This window comes from Miniopterus schreibersii (genome assembly GCF_964146895.1).
Source record: "Miniopterus schreibersii genome assembly, chromosome: 9".
In the NCBI taxonomy this organism is placed as follows: Eukaryota; Metazoa; Chordata; class Mammalia; order Chiroptera; family Miniopteridae; genus Miniopterus; species Miniopterus schreibersii.
Window position 1 is genome coordinate 54,606,804 of NC_138118.1, and position 24,012 is coordinate 54,630,815.

At 39.5% G+C, this 24,012-nt stretch overlaps 1 protein-coding gene across 7 annotated transcripts in view; it reads left to right on the forward strand.

Annotated features, from left to right (window-relative positions):
- Positions 1-24,012, forward strand: part of GRM3 (glutamate metabotropic receptor 3) — a 207,274-nt gene that overhangs the window by 102,757 nt on the left and 80,505 nt on the right. For 5 of the 7 annotated variants that reach the window (XM_081147569.1, XM_081147572.1, XM_081147570.1 and 2 more), the window contains one exon: positions 16,018-16,629. In XM_081147569.1, coding sequence (XP_081003695.1) covers positions 16,162-16,629 — 468 coding nt within the window. In that variant the 5' untranslated portion in view covers positions 16,018-16,161. The remainder of the gene's footprint in view (positions 1-16,017; positions 16,630-24,012) is intronic. The other 2 variants (XM_081147575.1, XM_081147574.1) reach the window with 1 other exon arrangement.

Sequence of the window (24,012 nt, forward strand, 5' to 3'; positions counted from 1 at the left end):
GTTGATTGAAAAAAAGTTTATGATATACTCTTGCCAGTGGAATACATATTACAATTAGGGACTCTTGGGTATAAGGAATAAATCTAGCAATAGTCTTGCAGGCCTAGTAAGAGGCAGGGGACCAGCATCTCTATGGGTTAGAAGGGAGCACCTCCTTCAGATCTATCATTTATATACTAATGCACTAATTAATGTCACATCTGACTCAAACCACTTTTATATGTAATTCCTCAAGAATGATAAGACAATGATAACAAGATATTCCTCTGTAAGGTTTTATAATTTACACAGCACATCTATGAGCATATCTCATTTATGTTCACAAACAACATTGCAAGGGAAGTGTCATTAGCATTATTTTACAGATGAGGAAACTGAGACACAGAGAGTTCTTTAAGATCTTAAAGCAACTTGACAATATTAGTGCCCCAATCTAGCTCATCCCCCTGCAAACCCACTACAAAACCCCTCCAAGCCCCATTATGGGCACTGCCTTTTATGCTTCACCAGCAGCACAACTCACCTTCCCCCCACTAGGAGGATGCTTGTGGCTGAGGCTGACCCAAGCACCATGTTAGAGAATGCTAAAGCTTTTCTTTAAGGAGTGCAGTAACAGATGTGCAGTGCCAAAAACTCTTGTTCTCTGTGGCATTCTAATGTAATATTGGTGTTTCTCCCAGATACTCTGGGGCCCTGAAAAAATTGCAGAAGGCTATGTTATTGATTCTGTTCTACAATGGAGACTGTGAAGAACTCCCCATCAAAAGCAAATATTGCCTACAGGAGCCTAAGGCTCAGAGCAAGAGTCACAAAGATTCCCCAACAACCACTTGCCATGGGTTTCCAATAGGTTCCACTAAGGCATCAGAGAAGATTCCAACCTCCTATTGCCACATCTGCAACATGAGGGTGTGGATAAACACTGCCATTGCAGAGGTACGAGTCAAATGTCTACTATGTGTGTCAACATTCTGAGTATGCTCCAAGGAAATTAAAGGAAGTCCAATGTGGGGATCAGAACAAGGGTAGAGATAGAGATACAAGGAAAGCACTCTTGGAAGTACATGGAAGCTTGACCAAAAAAAGTAGAAATGGGCTCTGCTTTATTCCTCATGCCCAGGCCCTTCGACTTGTAGCCAACTGCTGGGAGCAAATCTGAGTTCACTGGCTGTCTTGGCATTTCATGGCCAATGTGATAAGGCTGATTTATGAGGAGAAGAAAAAGCAGGTTTTTTCATTTGCATATTACCTTACGGAAATTTCCCTTAGATCTCATAACTCTCCCATTTGCTGGCATTTGGGTCATTTTCTTCTCCAATTGGCTTTGTTCAACAATAGCAAAATGTCTGGGCATTTGGCCATAGCAGAGGGACAGGCAATGCTTGACTGAGATAAACTGTATTTGACTTGGCAGGTATCCCCAAAGCCCCTGAGGGCAGTGAGAGGTATGCTTTATCTAATTATTCGAAGCACGCTGCTGGGGTTCAGTGGGGCATTGGCCCAAGGAGAGAGAGAGAAAGGCCTCTGTCATTTCAGTACTGACCCACCTTAGAGAAGGCAGACTTAGGTTTAGAGCACCACCCTCCAAACCTAGAAACTTGGACACCAGGAAATCTGACTAAACCGTCAGGAAGGTGGAAATAGTTTAACCAGAAATCTTTCCCAGACATCTGCACACACCTTGGATCCAGGGCTTACTGCCACCTCACTCTATGACCTTGGAGAAGTCACCGGGCCTCACTATTTCAACATGGCATGAATGCCTTCTTCCTTCATAGCTCCTTACCAAGAACTTAGAAGACTAAGAAATTGGACCTTTGGAGTGAGAAAACTTTGGAAAAAAATTCTATATCAATATTATAGTAAGACGTGCATCTATATTACAGTTTTACATTCATGGCTAGGAGGAATTTTTAAAAGAAAGGGCCACACTTTCAGAGCTTCTGAAAGAACGCTATAGTTTTACAAAAGCACAAGAACTTCTTTTGCGTAAAGTTGGTGATAAGTAGCTACCTGCTGAAGTGAGTTCTTAGAAGACAAAAACTATGTCTGTCCTGTCACCTCTGCGTGTTGAGCCCCTGATGCATGAGTGCGCTGACTGAGGTTAGCTTAGCTGAACGCATGGTGGAGAGGCCAAACCAGAAGCGTGTGCATAGGCCTAGTTCCACACTTCAAACAAAGCAGACCCTTTTCTCTTTTTTCTCTCACTTCCTTTTCTTCCAATGTTGCCAAAAATAAAAAGTTGCTTATGAGTAAGTAGCAAACATTAAATATCTTTCAAAAGTGTTGAGTTCCTAGCATATTTTTCTAATGCCTTCCTCATCTGGCTCTCTAATCTTTATTTTGCAACTAATTCATTTGTGTTCCATTCTTGGGGGGAGTGGAGGTAGAGAAATGAGAAGGAATGGCAGGACAGATTTAATGTATCCCGACCCCTGAGAAACCAAACGAAATATATGACTAGTAGAGGGTCAGCCATGTATAAAAAAGATATAGTTTTTGGAAGACTTCAATAGAAATCTATGTGAGATTTGAGAGGAGAGAGAGTATTACTAAGTTACATAAATTCCTGGAATTCCGGAAATAATTGTCAACACTGAACTTAGAATGGAAAAATATGTGCAAGTTAGAGAGTACCTTAGGGATCATTCAACTCAACCCCTTTGTTCTACGGATTAGAAAACTAAAGCGCAGACACTGTTTAAGGCAATATACCCCATCAGAATCCAGCCATGGCCTACATCACCTTTATTTCACCTTCTAAGCCAAGATGAATTCCTAGCTTGATGAATTTGCTAATGCCAAAATCAGGAAAGCTGATTTCAAAGAGCTTACATCACTTTACTCAAAAAGAATACTGGACAGAGATCCAGTGATACTTTTAGTGATTCTTAGGAAAAGCAGAACATTTGGAATCAGCTTCTTTGAATAACAGTGCTGGCAAACAGCACGCAACATTGGCCTGACAACAATTGAAAGGAGCCATGTGCCTTATCCCGGCTTCAGATTTTAATGTCAACTCTGTACTGATTTGCGGATGGAGTATAGCAAAGACCATTGACACCTTTCAGTGCAGACAACACACTCAAAGAGAACTTGAGTCATAAACTTAGTTCTAGTCTGGCTCTGGTTTCAAATGATTTAATAATGCAGACAAAGTCGTTCACTGCTCCGAGCCCTCAGAATTGGAAGAGACAGTTTATAAGTTCACTTCCACATGTAAGTGTCCATGATTCCATTACACATCCAATTATCCTGAGAAAAATTTAGGCAGGGTATGTACCCTTGAGCCAAGGGGCGAAAAGTTAGCTGCCAACATCAGCTTAACTAAGTTTCCGTACACTCAACAAAACAATGTTTTATCCATAAAATGTGCTCTCCAATACAGCTTCTAAACCCTCACTAATATGTATCAAAATAAAAATGACAATGGATCACCTAATATCTTAGGGCCAAAAAGGATTTCAAAGCCATCATTTTAAGAGAAGAAAATTGACATGGATTTATTTTTTATATTTTAGGCCACATTTTCTGAGTTCATTTTATTTCATAAAAAGGCTTTTACATGGGCAATTGTGATATTTAATATCTTTAATCTTCTACATACATCAAAGTCTCCTTTCTCCTTATAGGTTAGGTGTGTTTTCTGAGCTCCCACTCATTGGTCTACACCATTAGGTATCGAAGAGTTTTATCCTAAACCACACTGAAAGGAGTCTGGGTATAATCTCAACAGGAGTACACAAATAGATAAATGAAAACCTCAGGAGGACTCTGTTGGAATTCATTGGTACTAGCAGTCCTCTGGTTGTCATCAACTCTACCTATTTCCTGCTTCTGCATCCCACACTGGGAAACATCCTAAGTGGTTAAGATCTAAAATACCAACACAGTAAGCGTAACTATAATCAACTGTGTTTATTAATGATTTCTTCAAGACCATATCACAGTCCAGTAAACAAGGAGTTGTTCAATGTGGCTGTTCTAAAAGCAGCTAATAGCAGGATGTAATTTGAAGCAGCCTCAGCTCACTTACAAAACCCTTGCTCTGTTAATTGTGATTTCACACCCCACTAAACAGCACAGCCTGGAGCGAACGTTTGTGCGAGGAAACTCTTAACATTTGTATTTGGTCCACTGTCGTTTTTCCTGTCTCCCTGTGGTTAACTTTTCCTCTTTCAAAAGCTCAGTAGACTGAAGTAGTTGCCTTCCTCAGGGAAATGCTCTTTCTTTTTTTCCCTTCACCTAGCAGGAGACAGCTTGTGGATATCTTATTATTTTGCTTTTTGCTTTTGTTTTAATCTTTCACTTCTTCACCATTGTTCTCAGAGCAGCAGCATGTGGCCAACACACACTTTATGTTTCCTACAGCTGGCTGCCATCAATCCCTGTGGTTAAACAATAGAATACCTTTTTCTGCCTTGGCTCACCCACACAAGTATCCCTGACTCTCTTTACCTGATTGTGCCCTTGGGAAGGGACAAGATTGTCTAATGAAAGGAAAATGTCAGTAGGAATTCCAAATTATTTGGGGGAAAGTAACAGAAGAAAAACATGTATTTGAAGAACCAAGCACAGTGTGTTACAGCCACAGATGTTCCCAAATATGTACCACATGCAGACAAGATCTCATCTAAGACAAGAGCCCTTAACTACTTTTTAAAGCAAGATCCTACTATGGGGACCACTTTACCCCACAGGACTCTTGCTTCTTCATATGAATTGAGAGCATCAAGGGTCAGACTGGATGGTGTCCGAGGCTTTCCTACTAAAACATTTTATAATCTGCAAAAATTCACAGTTTAAAAACAAGAACACATTTAATTGCAATGCAGAGGATAGTGGCTGTTTGGAGAAAGGGGAAGTGGAACTAGTACATCAAGAGGTACACTGTGAAAATTTTCATAGAATTAGGTTCCTGTTCTATTGTTCACTGGTTGTCATAAAATCAATTCAACCTCCTACCCCTCCCTCAAACCCTTATCTTCTCCTTTTGGCACACCCATGTGGCAGATACTGTCACTATTCTTGGCATCTCATCTGTCAAGCCACCACAATTCAAATAACACATTCCAGAAGAGTACTAGAGGGCAAATGTTTAAGTATTTGGTTCAATCAACACACATACATCATTTAACACACTCAGATGCTAACGTTTTAGCAAAGAAGTTCATGTAAAGTCCATGCAACATCAGTCATATTTAAGGAAATCCATATGCTCATTTTCTGTGCAGTTTTAACTAAAATATAAGGTGATATTTCTCAGCAAAAGAATCAGAGCTAATTTCCTAATTCTTACTACCCCTATACGTTTTCTACCTAATGAAGAAATAATGTTTTCCAACAAAATCTACTTTCCCATAGTTATTCAGTTTTCCTCTTGGTGTTGTGTGAAATGCCATCCTTTGGGTAACATCTGCGTGTCCCACCACAGACCCTATAAAGTGGCAGCTCTCCCATTGTGAAATGGGTCACTGGTAAGCTATAGAGGGGGATGCTTGGCTAATTCTGTATCCACACCACTGGGGTAATTTTGCCTACAATTTCACAGGAATTGCAGTTCAGGGTTTTGAAATTCCCCAAGGTTATTACTCTATATGTATGCTAAACAGCAAGGTGTAAATGTCTTGTGCTAAACCACAGTTAAGGAACCATCTGGACAGTGGATGGAGTTGGCTCCAAAGATAGCCCTGACGAGAAGGCTAATGGATGCCGGGTGTATCCAAAGGTCCCCTCCCTCGTTAGAATCATTTCCAAATGCCATGGCCCAGAGGAAGGGTCTCCTGAAACTAAACGGGAACATGTATAGACTTGTTCTGCAGGGATTTAATACTGCGGGGATTTAAGTGAAGGTAACACAAATACATTCAAGGAAAATCAAGCATCAGAAACACAAGGCACTGAAGGTGACCTACATGTCATGCTCTGCTTATCTGCCTTTCAGAGTCCTCTGGGGTGTTCAGACACAACTCCCAAAGGCAGGGAGAAATAAAAGAAAGGCCAAAGAATTGGGAATCAGACAGATCTGCTGTACTACTCAGTAACTGAGGAGTCCTGAGCAAGTAGTGCTAAACCAGTTTTACTCATCAATTTACAATAGAAATCTTGGGAGGAGTGAGTACACGTAAACCAACTTGCATGTTCATTATTTTTTCATTCAGGAATGAAGGATCTAGTGAAAAAAGAAAACTAGGATTTACTGCAAAGTGTAAAACAAAGGAAAAAACATTTATTTAGTCAACTAGTACTTTTTGCATACCTGGTATATGGTGCCTAGCAACACATTATCTATCCCAAGGAAAGATCATATTAATCTACACAGATCTGCTGGACTCACAAGTTTTAGCTATGATAACTATTTTTTCGAAGCTTGTCAGGTATGGGTACCACAGTTTACTTTATCACCAATGGCATGCTTTTGCAATATAGACTATGACCAAATATGTAACACAAGTTTTCTCTAGAATAATATACCTTGGACAGACCAAATTAGGTAGACTTTATTAGTCCCACCAGTTAATCAACTGGATGAATTTGTTCAGACTTAGAAAGAGAAATATGAGAGAAGGCATAAGATGTTATCTTCATGTTTCCTAGGAGCTAAAGAAATGGCTATAAAAGAGCAGAGAAAAGAAGTAAATGGGTAGAGTGATTGAAACTGGTGATGTTAAGACTAAATTTAGAGTGACAAGAGATAGTTGAATCTGTTCAAGTGATCACAGGTGAAGAATACAAGTTTAGAGCAGTATCTTGAATAGACTGAGTGGAGAGAAGAAAGGTGTGTGAAGTCCAAACAGAAAAAGGCTGAGGGTCAGAAACAAAGATTAATGGAACACTGATGTTATCCAACAGTAGTAACAGAGAAGAAAGCCAAATATGATGGAAACAACAACCAGGATTTGACGCAAGCTTGAGTATAGAGAAAGATGTGTACCTAAAAGAGTGGGATAGGAAGGATAATTGAAATCAACTTTCTGTACAATGATTTGTGAGCTTTTTAAATATGAGAGCCCATTGTAACCAGAAATGTGGAGCATAAGGAATATAATCAAAGCAGATGCCTGGGATATATTCTCAGGACTGCTACCTACTAACATTTTGATCTTGGGCCCATGAGTTAACCAGCTAATCAACTGGATGAATTTGTTCTGGAAAGAGCAGTGGCATCTGTAGCCCTTGGAACTCTTGCCTGACGGTTTGCCCGTCCTACCCCAAAATGGTGATCTATCCCCAGCTGTGTGGTAGAAGCAAACAATTACGACAACGACAACGAGAGAGGAGCCTTTGGTCTTCATTAGGTTTGTCGCACTGGAGTGCTCTGCCAGAATAAATTTGGATGATTAACATAGTCCCAAGAAACCCTTTTTTTACTGTATTTAGCAAGGGATGCTGCCCCACTCATCTTTATATCCTTGCAAACTGCCAGAGGCCCTGGCACATAATAGGTACTATAGTGGGGTTTTTTAAAAACTTATTGAACAGAATTTCTTGAATGCTGGAACATAATAAAGCCAAAGATTGATTCCATTCACTTTTCAGAACGCAGACTGTGAAAGCAGCAGCTGCCTCTTCAGAATGAGCCTGAGGTTCAGCAACTCCGGCTAGAGCTCGCTTTTCACATTTCTATTCCCATCCAGCCGGAGCTGTTAGGTCTCAGGTACTGATTGTCAGACCTGGTATATTTGTCATTTACACTCAGACTCCTGGTTTCTGCTTGGACCCAGGAAGGCAAGCAAGGTAGCTGGTTTCCCATTATAATGAGAAGAAGGCCCCTGCATGGCCAACACTCATTCCCAGTGAGGTAAGGCTCCTGATTTCAGTCCTCTCATCAGGATTACCGTCCTCAAAAAGCCCACAGTTGTAAATTTATGTCAATACCCCTGGGGCCAATTTGTCACAGAAAACCATTCTTTAAAAAGACACAGCCACCTGCTAGTCATCCTGTTTCACTTTAGCCTGGCTTTTTCATTTTAAATTTTCATTGACGTGTAAAATACATAATTATGCAGCCTGATGAATTTTCACAAACTGAAATTTCCCCCCATGAAACAAGAATCCAGATCAATAAACAGGCAGACCGTCATCAGCACTCAAGAAGCACTGGCATGCTCCTTCCAGTCTAACTTCCCACATCCCTAGGAGTGAAGCCAGCGCTGACTTCCAACACCATAGGTTGTGTTTGCTTGGTTTTGGCTTTTACAGAAGCAGCTGCATACAGTATGCACTCTTTTGTGTTTGCTCCTCTCCCTTTATTGCCTGGGGAAATGGGTCTTTGTGTAACAGCCAGTGCCATAATTTCATGCTGATAACTTGGGTGTAACACAAAGAAAGGAAAGCACACCTTGAGGCTGTGTTATGGGAGGGTTTTGTGTTACCCTTGGTCTTTTTTAAAACATAGATAAGCTCAGAATCAGTTTAAAGGTTCAAGCTATACAAGAGACATGTTGGTCCTGCTCTTTGAAAATCTAAGCCTCAAATTATAGCCATACGTCAGGAGCTGCCCACATTTGGACGTGCACTTAGAAATGGATGCTAATCAGTCAAAGTACAAAGGAAAATACAGGCTAACGCTTATGCTCATCATGTCCATGCAGCTCTCTGCCCCACAAATTGCAACCACTTCACAACCCAACTCTGATCTCTGCCTGTTGAGGTCAACTAGACTGCCATTGCCTCCCAGCAGAAAAGTGCCTCCATGCAGAATGTTGGGGAATTCAGAGGTTCATCCTGGGGCTTCCCTCATGTGTTTCTTTCTCTCGAGGATCATAGTTTGCTTTTTATGTTTTGTCCAGTTGTATAGCTATTTTCAGGAGGAAGGCAAGTACAATATCAGTTACTTTAACATGGTCAGAAGCAGAAACTGGCTATAGATAATCTAAAGACTTCATTGAGCTCTAGGCAAGGATGGTGCTGTTCAAACATTTTACCATTTACATGCTGAGGAAAACTGGAGAGATGGGGGTGATGCTTTTGTGGAAACGTGTATATGTTCTGTTTCGTAAGAATTTATTGGTCAATAATGATAAAAGCCTCCTTAAATTCCAATTCTAAATTTACTTCTCACTACAACTTTGAACAATTTGAGTTTCTCTCCCCCCCCCCCTCTCTTTCTCTCTCTCTCTCTCTCTCTTCAGCAACATACAATGCAATTCTCATCAGGAAGCAGTAAGAGTTAATTCATTGCACAAAACAGTTTGACATTATTCAGGAGAAAGGACTGTGTATACAGAGGACATTATTAATAATAGCCACTTAATGGATCATATTGCCAACAGGTAAAAATGCTCTCTTGTGAACAGTATTCCATTTCTTCCCATTACCATTGTGTTCGGAGCTAGAGAGAGAGATTTTGGCAAACCCGGGGCCTGAGCTCTCTGCTCCTGCCCATGAACCTGTAAGTTCTACCGGACTTGGCAGCTTCTAAGGGCAAAGGGGAAGAGGCGGGCTGCAGGCCGCTGGGGAGGCTCCACTCCAAGGCTTTGCAATGAGGTTGGGAAGCTCAGGATGCAAAAACAGCTGAGGAGGCAACACACACACACACACACACACACACACACACACACACAGGAAAATCCTGTGCACGCTGGCATTTCGAAAAACAACGATTTACTTTCAAGGGGAGTGATCAACTTAACATTACTGATTAAAAGTAAATTACTAGCAATTACCCTAAGGACCAAAGTTTAGCACAATTGTGCGTCTGTTTGCCTACCACATAAAGACACTTTCTGCTAAATTCCAAAGATAAAGGAAATAAGAGCTATGACTTTGGAGGGGGTGGTGTCCAAGGCAAAGTAGTGAAGTGAGCGTTTTTCCTTTGGGCTTCATCACCACCCCTTTCTGGCTTCATCATGCAAATTAGCAGTGCCCCCTTTTTATTTATTTTTTATTTTTTTTTAAATATATCTTTATTGATTTCAAAGAGAGGAAAGGAGAGAGAAAGAGAGAGATGATAGAAACATCAATGATGAGAGAGTCATTGATCGGCTAGCCCACAACCCAGGCATGTGCCCTGACCGGAATCGAACCCCAATCGCCTGGATCCTAGGTCAACGCTCAACTGCTGAGCCACACCCGGCTAGGCAATGTGCCCCCTTTTTAATGTAGTCACCAGGTTCTGGGGTTTCTTTCACCTACTCTATGAGTAAAACAGGCTCATAAGAAAAGGCCTGATCAATTCATTCTCATAACTGGAACTATTTTGGGTGGTAGTGGTGGGGGGCTTATGTACATTGTAGGATTTCAAATTAGAAAAAGTTGAGAGAGTGCAAAACTTTCCTCCCTGACTTCAAATCTTAACACAGAGGCTTGGCCTCCACTCTTGTGCTTTGTCATTCATGCTTTCAAAGAATTATTTGGTGTGTTGCTTTCCATTCCTCCTAATATCTATCAGATTAATAACGTGTGTCCTAATGTTTCTATTCCTCCAAGTGCTCACAACTTTTCCAGTTTTACTTTATATTTTTTCTTAAAAAATCATCAATTCAAAGTCAAAGAAAAGATCAGAGGTATTTGGGCTGAATTTCTCTAGTGCCAAAGTTGAATCTTGACCTACAATAACTTTTTTAAGGGCTCTTTTCAGCAATCTTCTTCATTCTTTGAATGAAATTTACAAATAATTTTTTCAATCCCCTGACCAGTCTCTAAAAAACCGTCATACTACTTGGAATTTATCATTTGACCAACATTTGATAACTTTATGTGAGGCACTGTGGAAAACACACCGGTGTTCAAGGCATTGTCTTTGATATCCATTAGCTTACAATCTAATGGGGAAGAAAACCAGTTTTTTAAGTTTCAACTTTAAAAAACTAGGCAAATAAATATAAAACAAAATGCAATCATCCTGATAAACATAAAACAAACTACATGGGAATTCCGCAAATGGAGTAATGTAAGTCTACAAAAGAGTAGACAGTTTAAGCTAGATCTGATAAAAAGTTACTGGGTTTTAAATAGTCAGCTACTCATAATAATTTATTCAAGGCTTCTGGAAAACAATTACCTTTGTTCCCTAGCAAGAGTAAAGGAGTTAGAACTGTGCAATGATATGTCCTGCTATTAATAATGCCAGCGTAGCCACAGCCTCTGTTTACTCCATTGAAAATGGCAATCTAAGAACAAGGCCATGTCTTTTGTTGCCTGTAATTCTGGCAGCTGAAAAATGTATAATCAAATTTATAGTCAAACTGCCTATGTTGCACCTACCCTAACTTTTCTTCAGATCAGTTGGGTGTGCAGGCTTTGAGTGCAGGCTCAGAAGCCCTTCCACAACTTAAGGGTTTATTTGTAGGCAAGAGCAAGCAGGGTTTCTGGCATTATATCTTCCCTGGATAAACTGCTTATTCATTGAGTCAAACTGGATTTTATTTTCCACAATAAGTCCCTGTGCAAAGTCAAGAGACAAAGGAAAATACATATTAGCATATGCAGAGTATAGAAATGCTTCCTGCCCATATATCCCAGGGGTTATATTTGCAGAAAACTTCTGAGACTTTATAATACATGTTTTAATAAAACATTGGTGAGCAGGTAGCCTGCGGAGAGGGCTACACATGCTTGTTTATAGTTGACACATCACTCATCATGCCAGAATGAAGAACTTTGACTGCAGAGCTGCAATTCTCCGGCTGCATGTGAATGTGGCTGCAGTAGGGAGCCTATTTATCTGGGGGATGTGCTGCTGGCTGATTTATCATTTAAAAAACCTGAAAAGAAGTAGTTGGTGCCCTTTCCCACAATCCGATAAACTGTTACAAGGAGATAAACAGTTGCATTGAATTAAGCATGTTTGTCTGTTTTTGAATGTTAAATTTTAATTTCCTCATTCTTCTAGTTTCTTAGGGCTTCATTTTAAACAATGCTAAATGTTTTAAAATTATGCTTGGCCTTACGATCTTAATCATTATAAATTCTGCTTTAAGGAAAAAGTAAATAAGAAAATATTAAGGCAGTATATTTAAACATTAATTGATTTGTAATTTGTAATTCTCTAAGAATACATTCAATGTCACTTAAAGATGCCCTGTCAGAGGACTTAAGGAAAAGTATTTTACATAATATTTTTGTCAGTCAACTTGTTTTTAAGATCCTTGCATCTAATTTCTAAATATATATAATACATGTAATTTGTAATGGATTGTTTTTTGAGTCAGCCCTTCATAACAACTGCCATGTTAAAGGAAATCTATGATGTATTTATTTTTAAGATTTTCACAAATGATAAAGGTGGTAGAAAAAGAGAGCAGTACTTTTCCATCACTGTCTACATAAAAAATATCTAAGCCTTTAGAATGTTGACAGCAGAGATAATATTCATTGTTTACAGTTGGGTATCTAGCTCATGGCCTAGCACACACATAGTAGGTATTCAATAAATATTTGATGAATGAATGCCTCTCCAAAGCTTTGAAATAGGATAATATGCATGTGCCTAATTTAGTATTCTCCTAATCAAAAACTTAAGAAGTAAATATAGGTCATCTTGGGAATGCATCCCTCTTGGTGTATTAGGGACCCATCAGAGCCGCGAGTTCCTAATACAAAGGCAGCATTTTCTCCTGCAGATATACAAAGTAATTCCTGTAGTTCTACCTGTTGGCAGTTTTATCAAAGAGCATAACAGGGTAAGAGAACTAGGGATGATTAGGTAGCTAATGAAATAAAACAATTCACTTCTCTGCTTGAATCCCCATTTTCTATGCCACAAATAAAATAACAAAGAGTCATTTGCAAACATAATTGTTGTGTCTTCAAGAAACATTTGTTGAATACCTTCCTGGTTGCAGACACTATGCCAGGCCTTGAACACACAAAGATGAATAAAACATGCGGTCCCTACCTGGGAAGCCGGCGGACTGATAGATACTGTTGCTTTAGTGTAGTTTTATATTTCATTTGAAGTCATCTTTGACTAAGAGCATTTTCCCCAGAGAGAATTAAGCTTTCCATAAGCTACGAGGTTATCTTTACCCTTTGAGTAGTCAAACTTCATGTTCAAGAGATACCTGCATTTTTTTCATAATGGTAAGACCTTCTTTTAATTAAGTATTCTCTTTTATTAGGCACATAAAACAATTATTTTATAGAGCAATATCTGCTTCTTTAGTATTAGCGATAATGATTGCAGTGTCTTTTGCCTTCCATGGCAATTTTGCTTCAAAGGGAATTGCACATAAAGATCAAAGAGAGACCAGAAATTGATATGAAATTTTAAAAAATTCTACGACAGTATCAACTTTTTAAAACATTATTATTATTACCCTTTCTGGTGCCCTGGACCAGATCTCCCAGAGAGGCTCTGGGTTGACACTGAGCATTCCAAGACTGCTGCCGTCATTGCCGAGGTTCACACCTAAATAAATAAACAAAACAAAACCCAGAGGACTTGTGTGTGTCAAGAAAACAACCCATGGCTTGCTCCGTGCAAAAGCAACAGAAAGCATGTGGGAATCTGGGTTTTAAAGGGCACTGCTAACATGAGAAGGAGGAAATGTCAAAAATGTTGAACACTGGACTTATCCCTGACTTGGTTTTTTTTGTTGAGTTTTGTTTCTTTCTTCAGACTTTAAAAATCCTAAATGCTGTGCCATTTCATTTATTCCCAATGAGCAGAAAAGGAAATAAATATGAATTATAATAGTAATAGCAATAGCAAATATTTCTTGAACTAGCTACAGCAGGAATATAAAGCAGGAAGTAAACATGGGGAAGGGAGATAGGAAAGAATTCTTGGCCTTTCCTGGTAGTGACTATTGAGTCTTAAATAAGTGGGTGTTTACCAGTTAAATGGATATAGAACAGCATTTCCAGCCAAGGGAACAATATGAGCAAAAGCAAGAGGTCATCAACGTCCTGATGTCCACTAAAGTGAACATAGTTCAATATGGCTGAAGCATAGGTTTGAAGGCAGAAGTGAGACAAAGCTCATGCTCACAGTGAACAGTGAGACTTGAGAGATAGTCAGGAACAAGATCATGGAGTGTGAAGAAGTCCATTCTCCAACCTAGAGGCAAAGGGAAGTAGATATAGATTGATAGGAGATGGGCCTCTCTGAGCAGCAATTAAGATTATGCATTAGAGCATTTCCTTCAATGGGACACCATTCAAAGTGTTCACATTTGCTAACTTATCTGAGAACACACAGATGGTATGACTTTCAGGCATCCTGGTTGAGTAGAGGAACAGCCAGGAGAGGTCCCTCCTTCATGACACGCCACCAATCCACAATGATGCACTAAAGCAGGGGAGCAGACTGCTACAGGGTCAAACAACTATACCCCATCGGGAGAATGCTCCAGAAATCCCTGTCATCACTTCTCTCACCTAACTCTGAGTGTTATATGAGCTTACCTCACCTAGGAGGAAGAAGGGTGGGCAAGCAGAGTGAGTGTGCTGCCCAGAGTTTGCTCTTGTGCTAGAAAGCTGAGTGACAAGCAGTACAACAGTAGATCCATTGGTTTCTGTGCATGCAGTGGGGCTGCTCCATACCAGCGTTTTGGAAAGATCCCTGGGAGGACCTTAGCCTACTGTCAAAAACATGATCCTCACAGCAAGACTTTGCCTGATTCCTAAAAGGTGCATGTTTTCTAACCTATGTTGTATAAAGGAGCTCAATTTATGGAACTGTCTTAAGCTACAATCTACTGTGCAAATCCCAGCACTAGTGCTCTCTGCACTCTTCTAAACATGAGGGCCTGTCAGGAATTGCCTAACTCTGGCTGGAGGAGGCAGCTTCCAGCAGTCACACTATCCCCATCATCTATATTGTACAGGTTATACAATAATAAATTTTAAAGTTTTGTAATTGAGGAAGGTTGTCTTTTGGTAAATTACAAAAAGGTGCTTTGGAAGTTGGTAGCAGCTCTCTAGGAATCTACTGCTTTGGTCTTGTTAGAGATAATAAGAGCCTGGCAGAGTGGGGATAGAAAAGACTAGGTGGCTCTGAGAGGAGTTAAGCAGATAGACTCTGCAGAACTTAGTGGCTAATTGAAAGAAAATAGGAGAGGGTGAAATGAGAAGAGCTCTAGCATGCAGGTTTCTGGCTTGAGAGCCTGGGTACAGAGAAGACCCATTCACAGAGATAAGCGAGAGTTTATGACTTATAGACCTGGACGTGTCAGAGGGGTGTGTGGGTAGAGCTGTTTAGCAGGCAGTTAACCTAGGAGTCATTCAAGTGGTGGTTGAAACTATGAACCCTGGAGGAAGTAGCTCAGGAATGGGGCCGGGGTGGGGGTGATCAACAATGGGATTTGAGTTGGCATCAGAAATGAAGCATGAGAACAGAAACCCAGAAGTTTGCAACAGGTAGAAAATAGTCAAGATTTCAATTAAAGTCAAGTGACATGAGGACTACAGTGGGTATATGGAATTTAGAAACTAGTAGATCAGTAGTAGCTTTTCCCAAAGCCATTTGTTAGAGCAGTGAAGAAAGAATCTTGATTGCAGTGAGTTGCGAGCATCTAGGATAAGAGGAAGTGGGGACAATGTTGCAGATAATTCTTTAGAAGAGGTCACCTATAAAGGGAGGACAGGGGTGTGATGGTAGGAATTCAGAAATGGTGACAGAGTTACAACAGTGTTTTGTTTTGCTTCCAAATGGAAAGGGAAGGATGAGTAAAAGGGGGCTGGTTATAAATGTAGCTGAAGGAGAGGGGATAAGACTCATGCCAAGTTGTTAGCCTCCAATAGCTAAGTAAATAACTCAGGAGAGAGAGTACCAAAGCCGGCATTAGGAAAACCAGTCTGAGCACTATCTCCATTCTAAGTATACTTTGTTATAATATTTTACCTCTTTAGTCCTTAGTGTTCATTTCTGGGAGCTGGGACCACTAAGATCGACATCACAGTGGGTGGTAAGGACTGCTTGAGGATGCTGTGGGAGAGTGTCTGGTGCAGTGTGTGGTTAGTAAATGGTGCTCTGAGGCATTATCCCCTCAAAGGTTTGAATGGGGACCATCAATGTAATCACTGTTGCCTTCTTTACCATTCTTGTTCATATAATTTTTATCTCTCTAGGAATTTGGTGACAGGCTCTGCTAGTCTGTTCTTCCTTTATATGAAGGAAAGGCCAAAGATCCGGTTTGGAAATGAGAGAGGAAGTCTAGCGGGCAATATTGGCTCCATCCACTGATATCTCCGAGAGGTACAGAAACGGGATTCATGAAGATGTTGACAAGACTCCAAGTTCTTACCTTAGCTTTGTTTTCAAAGGGATTTTTACTCTCTTTAGGGGACCATAACTTTATAAGGAGGGAGATTAAAATAGAAGGCGACCTCGTTTTAGGGGGCCTATTTCCTATTAATGAAAAAGGCACTGGAACTGAAGAATGTGGGCGAATCAATGAAGACCGAGGGATTCAACGCCTGGAAGCCATGTTGTTTGCTATTGATGAAATCAACAAAGACAATTACTTGCTACCAGGAGTGAAGTTGGGTGTTCACATTTTGGATACGTGCTCAAGGGATACCTATGCATTAGAGCAATCACTGGAATTTGTCAGGGCATCTTTGACTAAAGTGGATGAAGCTGAGCATATGTGTCCTGATGGATCCCCTGCCATTCAAGAAAATAGCCCACTGCTCATTGCAGGGGTCATTGGTGGCTCTTACAGCAGTGTTTCCATACAGGTAAGACTGCCGAGGGCTACTGCTAAAATCCTGTGTCTCTTTCATTTTATGTCACTGGGAAACAAACAAAAAAAAGCTATCCTAATATCTTGATCAATTGATGATATTGACAGTATAATTGTTCATATCTATGGGTATTCAATAATATAAGTTTGCAGTCAGAACAGTCTCCAGCATTGAAATTTATTTAGAAATATATCAGTTAGCTACTGCAGCATAACAACCTATCCCAAAATTCAGTGACTGAAAACTAAAATTATTTATTATTATAGCTTAGAAGTCTAAAGATCAACAGAAATATGCTGATCAAGGCTTAGTTCAGCTAGCAGTGACTCTGCTCCAGGTTGTCCCTTATCTTCTAACTGGACTCAGTGGGCTAGACCAGGCATATCCTTCTCAGAATGATGGCAGAGGTCAAGTGCACACAAACTTAACAAGCTACTTTTTGCATCACATCTGCTAACATCCCATTATCAAAGCAACTCACAGGTCTCAGCCCAGGGTCAAGGAGTACGGAAATAAGTCCTGCCCAGAGGACAAGTACAGCACAGTTACATCACAAGGCTGTGGGTGTATGGTGGAGTAATGAACTGAAGTCATTGATAAAATCAACCACAAGAAGGTTCAATATCACCGAGCCCTATTTTTTCACACTAATTTATGCCAAAGCATCGTTTTGTTCAGAGATAAATTATAAACAATTTCTCATGGTATAAACCTGAAAATTTATGCAGAAGCCAGAAAATTACTACAAAAAAAAAAAAAAAAAGAGGAACAATTCAGCTCTCAACTTAAATTAGATAAAAAGCTGGTAACTGGCTCTCATAATTTTGTTAGGGAAAGAAGGAACATGTTATTCAAACTCTTGCAATGCTCACTTACAGGGCCGCAGAATTCAACTTGATCCTTTCCCCAAGCCCCAGGACTGACTTCGTAAAACTCCCCATGGTAGGCAGCACCAGAACTAGGACTCAGGTAGATCCTTTGTACTTCGGGCCTCTTTCAGCCACCCCATATGATTTCTATCTGTTACTTGAAGTTTAATATTATTTTTCTGGTCCCAGTAGTGAAAGGTCATAATTCTAGGAGTCATATACTTTGCTTCTTACCAAATTACTATAATCAAAACCCCAAGCACTAGAGAAAGCCATACTATACTCATGCTGTCTTCATATGTCACAAACCACTTAAATTGGCTTTATTTGCATTGAGATAACCTTATTTCTATATCCCAGATTCATGGCATTTAAAATTCTATATACAGTTTCATGCTGTTCTAAATGAGCTATTTAAAATTTCTTTCCTTCTTCAGAGCACACCCTCATATTATGAGTAATTAAGATAATTAATTTTTCATAAACACCCTTTGACTTCATTAGACAGATAGAAAATATTGCACATTCCAAAGCATATCATGGTAATTTTGCCACAATTTCTACACTTGGATCCAGAGAGGTGGAATTTGCTATTAAGAGAGAATTAAAAATATACATCTGTCATACTTCCATAGAAATTTCACCAGACACGTGCCAATCATTTCATAAATATTTATACTATACCCAATATTACCACTAGTAAGGGGTTATGTACATGTCTTTCTAACCTTAGCTTCTTCCGGTGGAGTAAATAGCACTCTATAGCAGATGTGTAAATATCTATTTATCCAAAGTAATTAATAAATTATGCCAGTCAAATAGATATTTTTAATCTAATTTTACTCTGTTACCTATATATTCCTCAAAAGAAGCAGATTGTTTTAGAGAAAAACAGGGCTATTAAAATCCTGTACTGTTCATAAGGGAAGAAGCCACTTCTTAGTCATCAAAGGACCTGGTGTATTATTCCATTTATCTGGTTCATATCACCATAAAGTCACTAATGCTAATGTGGTTTTTGTCTCCATAATATAAATAAAGAAACAAAAACTATTATGCTCTACTGAAAATAATGTAGATTTTGGCATCAGAAAGACTCGGGTTTAAATTCCAACCCCAACATGTACTAGCTTACCTATAAAATATGGAAAATAGCTTCTATCTTAAAAAGTTGTTGAAGGATAAATTAAGAGACTGTGGGAAATGCCTCACCAAAAACCAAGAGATTCAATAAATGGCATTAAAATTTTAGGAAAAGTCAATGGAAGAGCCACATCTAAAACCAGCTCTCTGGCCTGCCCTCCCAGTGGCCCCGCAGTCCCATGAAGTCGTTGTTGCTCCCCCAAGTACTTCATCAGCAAGTCAGCCTGTATAAAGGTCTCACTGTTGCAGGGATTAGAGAGACCACTAAAGTAGTAGAGCGCACAGCCTTCACATCACGTAACTTAGAATCTGACTGTGGGTACAATGCTACTATGAAATAACAGTGACTATAATTCAGAATATGTTCATGTGGCTCGAAGATAGGAAATGACATTCAGAAAAGTTTGAGGATGACTGATAGAATGAAAGTTGCACTGGAGAAAGGCTAATAGGGCCACAGTGTCAATGAGATGTTGGATGTAAGGAGGTTGATCAGAGAGTTGTGGCAGGTATCCGTGTGCATGAGGACAGAGATCTTGACAGGAGTAGGAAGGTGTGCTGAAGAGGGAGGGAAGGAAAGGGTTTCGCCCCCTCCTCCATGGCCCCCAGGTGTCCTGACTGCTCAGTCTTGATTAGGCCATACACTGGTCCCAGCCAAGGTAGGCTGGGAGGTGAAGCAATTTGTCCATACCTCTGGGCTGTCTTCCAAGGAACACTCCCACAAAGCCTTGCTTTCAGCTAGGCACCATGAATGAGAGGTCTTAGGGAACTTTTATATAGCCAATAATTCAAGTATGTTATCCTTTGGAAATATATCTGCCTTTTATTAAGGATTCTAAAAAAAAAAATAGTCAGTGGCCATCCAAAACAATACATTTCTAATGGTGAATTAAAGGCACTCTTGTACACTAATGGGGAAAAGATTCTAGCAGAGAGGATTTTTTGGGGTACCTCTCACACTTGTCCCCTTCTTCTAGCCTGGTTCTGATCATATGTCTGGTAACTATAGTGACAGTGTGTAGCTCATAGTTTCAAAGATCCATGCACATCAGTCAAAACTACCATCCATTTTTAATTACTTTTAACTTCCTGAATATTTACTGGAAAGTGTCTTTGTTTGAACTGAGCAGGGGGAAAAAAGAGGGTGAAATGCTAGAAGAAATGTACTAGTAGAGATCCACCACACAATTTTAAAAATTACTATCATCTAATTGTAGCATCCAGTCCCAAACCAGGTCCATAGAGTTTTCAGTCCCAAAACTGCCTGTTGAGAGAGAGAGAATTACAGAAAATGATAACATTTGTGTACCTTCCCTTTTGTGGTTGGGTCACAACCCCATTTGGGCAGATTTTCTTCAGGAGGTGAGTTCTCTCCAGCTTCCTCTCCTTTCATTATCTTCCCACTAAAGGAGATTTCTCTTGGAAGTCAGTAGAGGAGATATGCCCCTCTGTGTGAGTTCACACAATAGGCCTTGTTGCAGTTAACAAAACTACATGAAAGGAGAAATTCTTAATGATTTGCTGGGTTAAGCTGTATGACCACTGATGAAGACCTGGATAATTATTTTCCTAATGCTCTTATTAAGTAAGACTTACTACTCTGTGGTGGTCCCTTTTATAAAGCAACAGTATTGATTTCTCAAATTGGTAATCAATGAAAGCTACCATCAAAATCCTTCTTTATTAGCAAGTATACATAGTGTCTCTCCCCACCCCCACCCCTACCCCCAGTAAATAAGTTTCTTTTCAAAGCATTTTTAAGACTGTTCTCTTTTCTATAAGTCTGCAGTCCACCCAATTCAGGGGAAATGGTATTTATTCAAGAAGAGAGTCAGGCTGGTTGCCTTTAGCTGAGCAGTTGTCTACGTGATATACTTATTTTGCAGCAGTGTTTATGTTTGTACTTTTTCAAATAGACTGTAGTTAGAGCTCCTAAGACGTCCAGTCTAAAATGTCCTTTGAAATGTTATAAAAATGTTCCTCACTCTTTTCAGAGGATATATCATTGTCAATCTTTCTTGCCTAGCTGGAGCAAATTTTAGCTGGAACATGACAGGTATAAATTGACCTAGTTATAACTGTGCCCCTTAGTGTTAAAGTGACCTCAGCAACAAATGGGGATTTGGGTTAGATGGCATTTCAAAGCTGAGTTCACAGAAAGGGCAGAAGAGAGCCCTGAAAGGATCTTACTACCTCTTCCCATCTGTGGTATAATCAGACACTTTTACTGAATTTTTAGTAATATTAATACTCCAGGAACTCTCTAGCCCTGGGAGAAGATCATTATAACACCGTTTATCATGACATAGATTTGGACATGCCATGCAATGCTCCCATCATGTCTCTGAGAAGAATAAGTCCTTAAACTAATCCCTTGCAGTATCAGATTTTTTTCCAGATAGAAGAAAACAACACATAAAGACCCCTCTCTATTATTCCTCCTTTATCTAATTCCACAGTGTGAAAGTAGACCACCACTAGTCAATTTACATTAGTCATTGCCCTCCCTCAATTATTCATTCCTCCTTTAAATTCAAATGCTGTTGGGAAGAGTCATACATGAATTACTGGTCTTATTACTGGCAAATCAGAAAAATAGTTGAAGTACTTGGAGGTACAAAGCCTTCAATATAGTTAGCTGTGTCCAAGTGTTAGATTGCTGAATGGAAAAATTAATATTTTTGTGGATAAATAAATTGAATATAGAGCAGTTTCCCAACCTTGGCACTACTGGGATAGATAATTCTTTGTTGTGTGGACCTGCCCTGTGCATTGTAGGATGTTTAGCAGCATCACTGACCTCTTTTCACTACACTGGATGTCATCAACACCTCAAGTTGTGACATCCAAAAATATTTCCATACATTGCCAAATTACAAAATTATCCCCTTTTCCACTGGCAAGCTGAGAGCAAGGCACAGTTAGGACCTACATAAGAAGAGTTATTAGAAATGAAATAGAATAGTCTGGAAAGAAGGGGGGTGTAGGAAGTAATTCCTCTGTCACTAGAGTTAAACAAAGTAGGCCTATTACTGAGGAAATTGAAGCAACATATTAGTATTTGAACTACTGATGATCCTTGACTTACAATGGGGTTACATCTTTATAAACTATCATTAAGCTGAAAATGCATTCAATACACCCAACCTACCAAACACCATAGCCTACCTTAAACATGATCAGAACACATTAGCCTACAGTTGGGCAACATCATCTCACTCCCACTGTCCAACATCATGAGAGAGCATAGTACTGCATATGGATAGCCCTGGAAAAGATCAAAATTTAAGGTATAGTTTCTACGGAATGTGTATCACTGTTTCACCCTTGTACAGTCAAAAAATTATAAGTCAAACCATTGTAAGTTTGGGGATCATCTGTATATGGTACTTCAGGGCATTTGTTAATTTTAAAATTATTTGTTGCTCAAGCAAAATACTCTACTATTAAGATACAAGTGATTGCAAAGGAAGTATCTTAAGCATGAAGCAAATTAATAATAGGCACTTTTCCATCAGGATCACTTTGAAGAATTCTAGTCAATTGTCATTTCACTTGATTATAGTAGTATTTTTGTGAACTTGGTGAATCAAGCATCTCAATTATTTCCTTATTACAGCCAGGACACTCATAAAATCATTTTCATCATAAAATAAGTATTTATTAAGCATGCATATTTTAGGTACAGCAAGAACACTATTGTGTAGAGTCCGGGTAACATGAGGCAGAGAGAATGTCAAATGTAAGTTTTAAATAGCAGACATTTTATGAGCCCCTGAGACATGAATAAGCAAATTAGAAAATATATCACATCCATACATAAAACAGGTACAAGTATAGGACCTGATTATCAATTGATAACATAAGTACTAGACCAGAGATAAAAACAGAATGAACAGAAAGGAATGGAGTTGAACAGGAAAAAGAGGTTCAGATCTGTACAAACAGAAAGCCTGCCTTGGAAGTCTTACTGGAAAGTTACTTTCTCATAGTCTACTGGATAGTATCTACATATTTTTTCATAAAAGAAAGAACATAATGTTCCTTCAACCTGGAATGCGATGTTCTTTAGCTGTTTGTAGGCCTTGCCAAATCCTTCTCTCCTTTAGTTCACAGCTCAAATCCTATCCCTTATGAGAAATCTTTCCCAAGCTCCCACTACATAAACACATACCTCCATTACTATCTTATTAAATGTAATTGTTCACTTGCATATCTATTTTCCCACCAAACTAAAAGCTACTTTAGTTTAGGAACGATATCTTTTTGTCTTTGTATTGAGGGCACCTAAAATAATGCTTTTCCACATTGAGAGTAAAGGCTTTTTGAATGAACTGAATTAACACATGATAACCTAAAACATGTCCAGAAGGCTGAGAATCCCTAAACAAATCTTGGATTGGAGATCATAACCATGATCTGCCTATTCGAGATCATCCTGGATGCTCACAAATGAAAACCAGCATTTTCTACAGTGGTAAGCTCAGTTTGATTCAAAAGACAGGTGATGTAGCAAAGCACCCCGGCATGTGGGACAAAAGTCCCCTGCTCTTCCCCACCGCCACTGCCTACACGTATGCCACAAAAGATGCCTCGATTTGAGAGCACCTCTAAGGCTTCCACTCCATTTGCCCTTAGACTGACGATTCAGAGAAGACCACCCAAGACTCAATACAACTGGGCGCCCAGGACCGTTGCAGATAAGGTCAGAGCTCCATCCACCCTCTAATCGAGCTCTGTGCAGTCTCTCCATGTAAAGAACAGGCAGAGTGCCGAGGGTGCCAGATCCTGGGCTTGTAATGAACACAAACGGGAAGGAGGCATCATCCTGTCCTTAAGGAAAGCAGAGTGGCAGCATTAGAAATCCACTTACTAATCTATCTTTAGTGTCTCTGTCGCTAGAAATGTAAAAATGATAGTTGCATTTACTGAGTTTAATATTGCAAATATAACAATCATAGCACAGATACATTACAACTCTTCATTTTTAGCATGACTGTCTTAAAAAATTTCAGCTCAGTGATCTTACTAGGATTTATTTAACCCTTCATTCTTCTCATGTCTAAGATGAAAATATTAGTAGTACCTCCCTTACTGGGTTATTGTGGAAATTAAGTGAGAAAATACATGAAAAGCATTTTAAAAATAGTATTCTTTAATGAGCATTCAACATTTTAGATTTTACTAAATATTATCTGTTAGCTTTTTTTTTTTAAAACTTTTAACATCTCCTGTCCAAGTGGAACACTTCAAAGAGGAACTGAGGCTCATCAGGTTAAGTACCAAGTAGTGAAATCAGCATTAAAATCCCAAGAGCTTGCCTCCCACACTGCTATCCTGATCACCTCCACACATGATCTAAGCT